We start from the raw sequence: 12,241 nt of genomic DNA on the forward strand, positions 1-12,241 counted from the left end.
TAGCTCTTAGCTGAAGGGAGTAGGTAGTTTCTCATGAATCATTTCCAGGGGATTTGGGGCTACAGTGAGGTGAGTCAGACTTCATCAGGATGGGTGATGATGCCTAGCACGTGTCATTTGTGGTGTAGTCCCTTTGGTTTGTGTCTGATTTTTGGACTAAACCTTGTGAAATGGCTGAAGAAGTTTTTACACGTATGAGCACCAATAAATATGAGGACAGGAAAGAACTGAAGATATTCCCGTTTTTTAAAGGAGATTCCTACTGACTTATGTCCCCGGCCTCAATAATTGCTTAGATACTTGTATCAACTCCAAATTGTCTTAATCCATGCCATGTTCCCTAGTCTAAGTGTTGTTTTCATCATTTTCGTTAAATAATAAACTATAACATGAAATGAAAAGAGTAGTTGAGCATTTCACCAGATGTAGTTACTTCGTGGAGTTTCTTACACATAGGCATTATACCACAAAGCAGTAAACTCTTGAGCACAAAAAAAAAAAGAAGCAGGGATTCTACTGATTTTCATTGTCTTATGGTGCATTTGGGTTGTGAATCTTGCTGGAATGCACATCTGACATCATGCATCTTAAAAGCTAGCCAGTGCCACATAAATACCCAGGCTAACTTTTGGTTTAGTAAAAGCCATAGAACATTGTATGGGAACTGCTGAATCACGGCCTGAACCACTGATTGGTCACCTGAGGTGAGCACCAAGTCAGCCATGGGGGCACAGGTGAAGGTGATATACCTGTGTGGGTGGAAGGGGTGGAGCCTAGTTCCTCCTCTCTCAAACCCCATTTAAGGGCTGACCACCACCAGGAAAGGATCTCTTCTTGGAGATCCCTCCCATGTGGAGTCCTCTGCGAGCCTTGTCATCTTAAAGGTGAGCCATCTTCTCTTTTGTATTACCTGTATAACTGTTTGTATAGAACTACTTGAAATATACCATCTTCTATACTATTCCCTGGTGGAGTATCGTCATTAGGAGTTATTTACTCTACAAACATTACCCAGTGGTGTCTAAATTTAGATCTACCTACATATGTAGTTTTAACTGAGGTTGTGCATCATATGTGTAAATATTGTACCATTTAATAAAAAAGAATTATTAACTGCTTTCCTAACAAGCAGCTAATACATGCTCTTCTAAGCTAACAACCATCTATTGCTGACCAAAACATGAAGGTGTGTGAATTGACTACCATTCCTAGAGCATGAGACTTTCATTATTTGGCATTTGTAGCACTTACCTGAAATACCTTGTGTTTCCATATAAGCCTTCCTTGAAAGAGCTCTATCCATTTAATGCTTTCATAGGAATAAATATTTGTGTTGCCCTAGAGGTTCTAATTTGTGTAGCTGTGAATGTGTCATGCATTTTCTTCATCTCTAAGACTAAGAAAATAGGATCTGCATTCCCACACAAGGAGGCATAGCGATGGGCTGCTGTGGGCTATCCCATCTGGCAGGAATTTTAGTGTTTCACACCATTCTTGCTAATGGTTTACAGCCAGCTTCCACAAATCATAACTAGGATGTTTGTCGTTATTATTCTGCCACAGATATCTGGTAACACGTGGTCCTGGTGTTTTCTGTGCCAGATGGTCTTTCTTTGTTTTATCAGGTATTGCTCAGAGCCAGCCTGTTTATTTTTTAAACTCCTGCTTTAGAGATAGCATTTTGCCTCAACAGGAGGTCTATGAGCTAGTCCTCAAAGCTCCCCAGAGCCTGCGGAAGACACCTTTTCATAAAATGTAGCGTAGCTCACCAGATGGGAAGGAGGGATTGTCACCAAAACTATTTCTGCGGCTGTTTTAAGTGATGCCTTTGTAGTGTAATAGCACAAAAGCAGTCTGACCATGAAAAAGACCTTGCCGTGTTGGCAATGGACAGAAAGGGAACAAAAAGAGAATCTCCACACTGGTCAGTTTGTAATCCCAAACACAAAACAGGCTGGAAGCCTTACCAGGGCGAAGCCCAAGCTGCTGTCAAGCATCATGGCAAAGAACTGTCTTCAGGAAAGGGCTGAAGACATAGCTCTGTGGTTAGTAACAACAATGTCCTTCTGACTGTAGAGAGTGTTGTAAAAGCACAGAATGTTTGCCTGGAAATTTAACAAATGGATGGTGGAAGCTGACTGTGGAGGTTGGTCAGAGGCAGAGGTCAACCTCAAAAGGCTGAGGGAGAGAACCTAGACTGATTACAGGGAGAGGGCAGGAAGGATCTGGAAGTGAAGGCAGCTAGCCTGGATTAGATAGAGTATAAAAAAGGAGGAGATAGTGGAGACATGGAAGGAGTGGTCAAAATGAAAAGCTGAGTACATGGTAGTGCAGAGATTATCTGATACCTACTCTGAATTGCTAACAGTGAGGCAAGAATATATCAAGATGAAAGAGACAATGAAAAATTAATTGAGATACAACTTGTCTAGCTAAATTTGGACAAGAATTTTTAGCCACTTATGGCCTCAAATTGTGCCAGAGGAAGTTTAGATTGAATATTGGGAAAAATTTCTTCATGGAGAAGGTGGTCAAATGTTGGGATGGCCTTTCCAGGGAAATGTGGCATTCCCAAACCTGGACTGGGAGATCCAGAGTATGAACAAGGCACTAAGGGACATGTTTCACTAAGGGTTTAGTGATGGGACTCGGTAGGTCAGGTTGATGATTGGACTTGATGATCTTTTGTCCGACTGCCCTTCTGCTGCCATCTGTTGTATGGCAACAAAGTGTAACAGAATATTGTCAGGAAGGTTTAACTTGTATTGTCATACCACCAACATTTGCCTCTGATGTTGTGGACCAACATCATAAAACAGAAGGCGTTACTTTCAGATCAGCTCTTCTATGATTCTACAATAGGAAAAACATTATCTGAGATCTTAATAAAGAAAACGTCTATAAGATATTAATACAACCAAGTTGCAGGGACTTGAAGAGGGCCTGAGTCAAAGTTAACACCCACAATACAAGCCTGAATCGTGATCAAACAAGCAGTGTTTCCTCTAGGGATAAAGGAAGAAGTGGGACAGAGTGATGAGGCAGAATTTTGTTTGTTTGAGCTGACTCTAGGACAAAGAAAGACATTTGAGATGAAATTTGACATCATAGTTTCTTAAGGAGAGAAGGAAGAAAATTGTGCCAATTTTTTTAGCTGAAAGCTAAAGTGTTGCAACTATTTTGGTGTGTTTTAGAACAAAAGCCACAGCTTTTGATCTTTTAATTACTGGTAATGGCATCACAAATCCTCACTGCCCTAACGAGTTGGTAGCCTAGTTAGATATAACGAAAGTATGATGGATTATGTTTCTTTTGTTGAATTACTTTTAAATTTGTTGTTGATTATCAAACATTTACTGATAGTTCCCGGGAAAAATAGACCATCCACTGTGTTTATAGGAGTCCTTCTGACACATAGGATTTGGAAAAGACTAAAATGACTTGAAAGATAGTGTGTCAGGTGCAGAAATGATGCGTCACTTATGGGCTGTGCACTGTCATATCTTGTCATCTGCAGCATACAGGCAATTCGGGGCAATGAGGAGGAGAGGTGTAGTGCTTTTTTGTTAAGTTTCCAACACAAGCTACAGAACAAGCCATTGTCAGCCACAGGGAGTCTGCTGGTTCCTAATATAGTCACAACCTGAGGGGCACAAAGGTGGTTGAAGGCCACTTTCTGTATATTCATCTTGGCTTACTCCATCTCCTTCACATACAGAAATCATCCCTCCTTTCCTATGCTGTTTGGTTTCTGTTATTATTTTTTGTTTGGCTAAAAGAGTAAATGAAGAATAAATAAAGTGAAACAAAGAAACAAAGTAGTGTAGGCTCATTGCAGTGAAACAAGAAGCAAGGAAGGAGTCAAGGTTATTCCTTTTCTAAGCTGCACATATGTTTCTAATATGATATGTGCTAGATCATTTGAGGTTAGGAACTTGTTGGCTTTTACTGGGGAGGCAGTGATACTGGTAGACAGATGGAAAAAATGACACAGGGAATAGTCAAAATGTTTCTGCGTCCAGTCGCTCTGCTTCTGTCCAACAGAAGAAATCATTCTTGCATTAAACATGGAGCTCCTTTGTCTTGAAAGACAAAAGTCTCATCTCATTGAAGCTTTGGACTTCATCAGATATTTTTTTTGTATGTATTGACTTGTACTAGGGGCGTGAAGGAATATCATGCAAGACTTGAACCTTGTTGTCTTTATGGAAGCAAGCTGTGACCTGCAGAAAACTTTTGCAGCCTCTTAATGAATGTATCTAATGAAGAAAATCCTTAATCAATAATTTATTTTTAACAACATGTGCACTTGGCTTCATGACAAGTTGCAGAAGGCTTTTGGTTTCTTGATTTTCCAGTGTCCTGGCAAGCAGAGGAAGGTGGTGGGGACAATGCAATGCAGAAGGGACAAGAGACCACAGGGACTAAACCCAGCTCTGATATTTGGTGACTTTGTAACCCTGGGCAAGTCGCTTTACTTAGGAGATTACTACTCACGAGCTTGTCCCATGTGTAATGCAAGCATTAGCAAAGCTGGTGTGTGCCCAGAGCATCCAAGAGGTGAAAGCTAAGTGATCTTACATTGTGTTTTTTGTCCTACTGTACCCCTCTCAATATTATCCAGCAGGAGAGGTACGTGCCACCAGCCTTTCCTTTCCTTGAGCTTTCTTCTCAATGGCTATCACAGGGTTTTTTTTTACATTTTTTACAGTAGGATGTTGCTATCAGTCTAATGTAGGCATAACGTTCTTTCTTTCATTAGCTTTTTCTGCTTGAAAAAGGTTCCTTGAAAGCCTTTCAGAATGTGTATGTTCTTTCATGGAGTTACTCAGACATATATAGGTACAGATAAATATACATAGCATTTAATGGGGATTGCATAGCTATCTGGTGGTAGAACTGATGCAGCATTTGGAACTACTTAAACCCCTTTCTCTGCCTGTTTGGAAAACATGTACTGCTGCTGCACCGTGTAATGTGCCAGTGCCACACTGGCTTGCGCAGAGATGGAGGCAGGTGCTGAACGATGCCCTTGTTTAATCAAAAATCTCCTAGTTGGGGGCTATCCTAAAAAAAAATCCATCGTACTGTAGGGAATAGGGTTGGCGGGTGACCAGCTGCAGATTTGAGCTCAGAAATGCTAGATGCAACATAACCATGTGCTTGTGGAACCATCCCTGAAGCATTTATTTCTTGCACTTGACCACTGGGGAATGTGTTTGTCGTCCTTCACACTCCTGTCAAGTTAGGGCTTTGTCAGATCAGAATACATCGTCGCTGTGCTTCTCTATGTCCCTTGTCTTGTCATAGGCACAAATCTTTTTCAGATGCTCTCCCCTGTTCACTTCCATTATTATATCTGGTGCTTCTGGGTGGCAAGCAGAAATGAATAACCTTGTAAACACTTCCTGTCTTTCCATTTGTTTTATTTTCTGTACAACATGTCAGTGCATTTTTGTTGAGTGTTTTTAATAAGATGATGCTGATGAAAATAAATTGCTTTGCAGTTCCTGCTGTGGGTGACAGAAATGCTGGGTCTGTAATTTTCTAAAACTGTGCATTTGAAACAAGTGTAGAGGCTTTTCTGTATGCCTGTAGCCACAATCATCTTCATGAAATTCCTTGCAGAAAAGAAAAGAAGCTTTCAGTTTGATTTTTGGGGGCAAGATGCACTGCTGTGTCCAACTTCTGCTGGGCACAGTTAGAGAAGGAGCTGTGAAGGAGAGTTTTAGGATTGATTCTCTGCCACATTTGGGTCAGTCATACAGGGTATTTAGCCGAATCTGTCTCTAGTGTGAGAGGAAGAATAAATTATATAGAAAACCTTGTTATTGGAGTGTCTGTTAGCCAGGATTTGAAAAGTCAGGGCTGGAACTTGAAAATGTGAACACCCAGTACCTGTGGTTACTGTACATCAGCTTTCTTCTGCCTGTTTCAGTATCTTGCTGGAAAAGAATAAGGTAGATTAAATGATTATCTCCTTGTTGTCAAGTCTGGTGAGTACCCATCTCTTCCAGGAGTGAAGGTAACCTAGATATTTCAAATGTGATTGTTAAGTCAAGGTTTTTCTCATTGCTCACTTAAATTGTCAATATTGACATATTTTCATAACTTGTTTTTTATTTTGTTAAAAAAGCAGAAACTATAGTTAAAATTCCCCAAAGTTTAGAAAATCATCTTGTTGTCTGCCTTGTTTTGCTCTCATCCTACTTATCTAGCTGTTAAGACAATCTTATTGTCTGTCCCTTGCTGCATTCTCTGCTGCATTTCTGAAGGGAAAGCACTTTCTGTTTTTGCTGGCTGGATACAACATATGGCTGGAGCACATTAGCTGCAGATGAATCAGGAGCTCTGGTCCCACTTTTGCAACTTGAAGGCTGATGCTGTTATTATTAAACCATTTGACTATTTTTACTACTTTATTTTTCATAGACCCCATCAACTATTCCATCCTTTGGAAAACTTTGAAAACAGAAATTATTAGCTCCCAAGTTTATAAAACTATTCTCCTCCTTCGTTTTCAGAGATTCCCTCTGAGATGATGTTGCTTGAAGTACAGAAAAGGAAGTATCCTGGATTAATGTTTTTCACTGTCCTCTCAAATTTGAAAAGTTGGATTAATACTAGTAGTAAAGCTAGTTGATTGTAAAGCAAAGCAGGAGGAGATGGAGATTATACTGCACACACTGTTCAGCCCAGTCTGCTGAAGAAGTCTGGGAAGAAGGGACAGAGAAGCACTCACCAAATCTGTAAAAAGCCTTCTTTGCAAGTTTCTGGTGATGTCTCTCAAACAAATAGCAATGGAGATGGAAGAAGTCCTTGGTGGTTTTAAACAGTCCTGTCACTGACAGAAGTCTTTGGCTTTGTCCAAATTACATCTGGTTTATTTTTAAGTGGTTCAGTTGAAGTTGTTGCACAGCTTCCTTAGGAAACTATTAGGCTCTGTTAGGCAGCATTTACAGAGATTTATGCTTAGTTTTCTTCTATTTTGCTTCCTTTCATTACATCCACTTAACAGCGACAAGATGGTCCATCCATGGCAGGTCCTCTCCTTCCAGAAGATTTCACTTTTCTCTCTTTGATTTCCAGGAGTGCTGTATGAGGACTGGGGTCTCCTCTCTCACTCCTGGGTCCCCACTGTGCCACAGTTATTTGCTCAGTGTCACATTCTTCATATGCGAGTTGGGGGGAACAGCTGCTCCAGCAAATCACTGCTGTTCAGCAACAAGAGCTGAAGCCCTTTATTTAGGCTGCACACATGTAGTTCTTTTGATATTTTCTCATAATATAAACTATTCACCCTTTTTTTTTTTTCTGAGCTCCCTCTAGCTTGTTGACATCTGTCTGGGTCCCGGGTGTCCAAGGCAGAACATGAGGCAGTACATGAGGACAGCTTTGCCAAACCTGTTTTATAAAGGAACTGTCAGCTTGGTTAAGAGATGTGAGCCTTCCACAGTAGCTTTAAGAGCTGCCATGAGGGCTTATACCTGATTATTCTCTTCTTCCCCTTCCTGGCCTTATGAGACATTTTTGGCTTTTAGATTCTCAGTCAGTAGGCTGTTGAACACTGCGTGCAATAAATCAGTGAAATACTGATTTGTTACAAATCACTGATTTGTGTGAAACAAGCAGAAGAATGCTGTTAAAAATATTAATCATTTTTTCTTTTAAAATTCTGATTATCTTCACGTGTTTCCAGAAGCGCTCTCCTTGACCAAATGTAAAAAATGTTTGTACATAGCTGTGTGTGAGAGGCTGGTATGGTAATGTACTCACAAATCCTGACTTTGTTGGTTTTTCTTTCTAGGTACTTGGTGCTAGAACATGTGTCAGGTGGGGAGCTCTTCGACTATCTTGTAAAAAAGGGAAGATTGACACCAAAAGAAGCCAGGAAGTTCTTCCGACAAATCATCTCTGCTTTAGACTTCTGCCATAGTCATTCAATATGGTGAGTACAGTCATTTCCACCAGGAATTACCTGTAACATAAAAGCACATACTAAAAGCATCTTATTTCTTGACATTTTTACTTACTATGAAGTAACCAATGTTGTAAAGCCGTAAAGGCATTGTGTAAAATGCTGGCATGTTTTAAAATTCTTGGCTGTTTGTGAGACTGTGTACCAGTCAGAGACAGACATTTCGTGGAGAACATTATCTTTGGAAGAGAATTCATTCACAGGGAATGTTTTAATCAGGAAAACCAAAACCACCATGGAGAAGCTCTTTAATTTCCATCATTCTTAGGGGCACTTGCTAATAACTGAGAATTACAAACACTATTTTGAAATGAGTCCCTGAAGAATCTTGGGACAGATGCCAATAGAGCCAACTCATTTTATGGTTTTCTGAAGTTTTTGGAAACCTGCTGGCTTTTGGCAACTTTGACTGAGTCCCTTCTGGGCATTTGAGTCATTGCTGCCTTTAATTTCCTTTCCAGTAGGGACAAATTTGCTTGATGTGTCTGCAGTAGATATTTACTAACTCTGTCAGATGATTTTACCATAAAGTGTGGCTTAACCTGCTCGTTTAGGTAGTGTTTTAAATCAGACCAGTTTCCACTTAATTTTCAGCAAGTTGAGCTAATTTAAATTATACTGGAATCAGTTGTGGTGAATCTGAGCGCCCGGTTTGTGTACAGCTGCTGACCTGCTTGTATCTCAGAAATGCAGCTCCTCCCAGTAAGATTGGCTGAGGGAGGTCATATACATTATGGCTGCGTGGTTGCTTCTTTGTAGCCACAGACGGCCACCCCTCTTCAGGGGGCCCAGGGTTGCTGTTAGATGCTGCAGTAGCTGGGTTTGCATAATCACTCTGTGGATACTTCTCAGCGATGATACAGTGATTTCTGTTACCCACGTTTTTGTGCTGAAAACTGACCTGCCAGATAACCTGCAGCACAAATTGCCACAGCAAAAATGGATGCCTAAACATTTAAGGTTTTACAGTTCTCTCCCTGTGCATCTCTGACTCATTTCAACAGACAGTATTAATTTGAAAGGAGCTAATTTCTAATAAATGGAAAGAGGAATATGTGCCTTTCTGGAGCCCAAGTTAAGAAGATTATACTGTTAGTGGAAGAGGCACTTCAAAGATGGTAGATCCTGCTGAGAAGGTTCTGAGGGCAATGCCTGCCTGGGACTAGCAGGTTTATAATAGTCAGAGAAGTTCCCAGAGAGAGCAAGTTGTATGCTCTGACTAGCAAATGTGAGTTTTCTGTGTTGGCAGACTCTCATGATGAGTTTCGTTCTGTGGTTTTCATGATTTTTCTTCCTTGCTAATCAACTGGGTTGGAGAATCATCACCTTCTTATAATCACCATAATTGCTGGGAAATCATACATCTGTAATTTTTAATTTTTTTTAAGTACTCTGGGCAGTGTAACCACTGATGGGTTGCATACGTAGATGTTTCTGTTCACTACGTGGCTTCACATTTAGAGGTCTGATCCAAAAAGCCTCAAATAATATTTAAGTTCAACTGAAAATACATAAAATAAATTATTTATTCTTTCAATTAAATATTCCAGAGAAATATGATTCACAATTGGTACAGAAGTTGCTATGAAAACATTCACATCAGTCCTTTGGGCTTTTGCTGGATGCCTCGTGACATGTCTGAATAATAAACTGAGCGAGGTTTGTGGTGAGGCTGTCAACATGACAGACAAGCACTTCTGCAGGTTTAAGGATATGTGGAATTTCCAAGGCAGAGTGCACGTCTCTCTTGAGGAATCCATTTTCCTCTGTTAAACATATTGGACTGTAGGCAGTAGTCTTGTTTAGAAGTAAATCCCCTGTCTCCTTGCCACATCCCACTCTACTAACATCTAGTGCTGCATAAGCTAGCAGTAAGTCGTAAGCTCGCGTTCCCTCCCGGTCACTCTGACACTTGTGTGGTTGGTATTATACTAGACTCTGTGTGATATTCTGAACAGTTATTATAAACTCTTTTTGAGAATAGAAGCATGCATAAATACATTTGTGTGCATCTGTGTGAGTATAAAAGTTAATGTGCTTCCCTAAGCAATGAAGCCTGACCTTGTCCTGTCATGGGGCAGTGAAATGACAAATCATCTCATCAGCCAGGTTATCCAGTTATGACCACGTTGAAAAATGAAGGCTTCTGCTTTGGTTAATGACTAAACGTGGCTGCCTCTAACTCACTGGCAGAATGGATTGATAGCCTGGTGTCCCTAGACCCGTATCATCATCTGATCTTCTTCCATTACCTCCCAAAACACAGAGGAGCATCTGTGGTTTGCTTTTACAGTATGTAGCCGCATTCAGCTTTCACCTCTCAGAATGCATTGGGATTCATGGACCAAAGAATCAGAAAGGATTCCCCAATGCTTGCATCAATAAAAGGCTTCTACTGGAAGCAGTTTTTTCAGTATGGAGATCACCTGTGTCTGAGAAGGTATCTTCAAACAAGCAGCTCAGACAAGGAAGCAAAATAGGCTTGGAGCTTGAGCATTCTTTCATGGCTTTCATGTTGTTTTTAAAAAGGTAGGAACTTTCTGTTATTACATAGGTTGCTCTGAAAGTAATGCCTCTTATTTATTCTCATGGAAACTACAACAGTTACAAACAGCACAGTAACACTTTGATAGAGCAAATTCTCAGCTACAAAATGCTATTTTTCAACAGAATCAACATTAGCTATGCATCTTCATCGGTAGTAAATGAGAGCTAGATGCTGCTCTCATAAAAATCTGAAGTGATCCACTGTTTCACAGCTGCCAATTATGGCATCATTGCTAAGAAAATGTTGCCCACGCAGTCCAGCTTTCACTGTGCTTGCACCCACTGGTTGGTCTCCATAAACATTCAGGAAGTATCACTGAACATCACTAGGTGCCATTTTTTTCTGCATGTGGAATTCAGTGATACGTTTTCACCTCATCTGTACTTCCACGTCAGATGGCACTCTGTCAGACTGTGATTCTGCTGCTGTCTGTTGCATGGCAACAACATGGAATGAAATATCAGTGGGAAGGTTCAACCTCTGCTGCTGTACCACCAACATCCACTTCTGATGTCGTGGGCCAACATGATAAAATAGGAGGCATTACTTTCAGAGCAGTCCTCATGTTTTATTTAGTAGAAACTAGGTGCAAAGATTTGAGGTATCTCACTCTGAGGTGCGGTCACATATGGAGTTTGGTGGTACGTTTACCTGTGGGGAAAAAGCCCACAGACACCTGACTTCTCAGTTCCGTAAGGGCTTCCCACGCTGTGCTAGGAATTCTTTATTACAAAGCAGTGCTGCACAGAGGTATTAGATGTGATCCTGTGAACAGTGCCTCTGTGTTACCCTGGTGCTTTGCCTGAGCTAGCAAGCAGAATGGTGAGCTCAGTGATGCAAGCACTGTGTGAGCTCCGAGGGCTCTGTGCTGTGCTGCAGCACACCAGTGTGCTCAAAAGTGATGCAAGAAATGGCAGAGTAACCTGGAATCCCTTGGACATAAGACCTCGCTAGCTAGTACAGAGGTTTTGAATGTAACTAACCATTTTTTTTCCTAAGCTACCAAAGAATGGGTGTCTACTCTCTTATATCAGTACCTTTAAGATGTCTCAGCTGGGTGCTATGAATCAATAATCCTTTTGCGTATCTTGCATCCATACTGTAGAGAGCTCTCAGCTAATTCAACACCGCCTATAGTTACTGTAAAAGAATACGGGAGCAAATACTGGGGTAGGTCGCAAATTCTTGCTTTCCTCAGGAAGAGGCTCTTATTTGCAGCAAGGGAATGCTGCAGCGCGGGAGGTGGGAGCCGGGCAGAGCGAGCTGGCGGGTGCCGCATTGGCTGCGGGTGACATCACCGCCAAAAGCTGGGATTGGCTGCGTCCTTATTTTGTGTGTTGGGTTTGCGCTTTGGTCAAGCTCATATTTGGTGTCTGTATCTCACAAGCTGACAAATAAAAATATGATTACAGAAAATGCCCCGTGGCAAACCTTATTACAGCTTCAGAGATAACAGATAATGCCAATTACTGCACAGGGCAGTGGTGACATTGAGAGGAAATTCCCCGTGGTAATGAGCAGCAAGATTATTATTTCACTTTATTTTTATTTTGGTTAGGTTTCATTTTGTGTTGTGGTTTTTTTTGTTGTTGTTGTTTTGTTTTGTTTTGTTTTTTTCTTTCATAGCATGCACAGGAGGGGTTAAGGCAGTTTCTTTATGAATATTGATAAATGACAATTATGAGGTCCCTTTCTCCTTTTGTTGCCTGGGGCTA

General features: G+C 40.9%; 1 protein-coding gene across 8 annotated transcripts in view; it reads left to right on the top strand.

Annotated features, from left to right (window-relative positions):
* The window catches only part of BRSK2 (BR serine/threonine kinase 2), a 285,303-nt gene that overhangs the window by 188,841 nt on the left and 84,221 nt on the right, over positions 1-12,241 (top strand). For all 8 annotated transcript variants that reach the window (XM_065755162.1, XM_065755156.1, XM_065755157.1 and 5 more), the window contains exon 4: positions 7,808-7,948. In XM_065755162.1, the coding sequence (XP_065611234.1) occupies positions 7,808-7,948 (141 nt within the window). The remainder of the gene's footprint in view (positions 1-7,807; positions 7,949-12,241) is intronic.

This window comes from Cyrtonyx montezumae, unplaced genomic scaffold (assembly GCF_038088225.1).
Source record: "Cyrtonyx montezumae isolate F1298 unplaced genomic scaffold, pur_monq_1.0 scaffold_10, whole genome shotgun sequence".
NCBI classification, from domain to species: domain Eukaryota; kingdom Metazoa; phylum Chordata; class Aves; order Galliformes; family Odontophoridae; genus Cyrtonyx; species Cyrtonyx montezumae.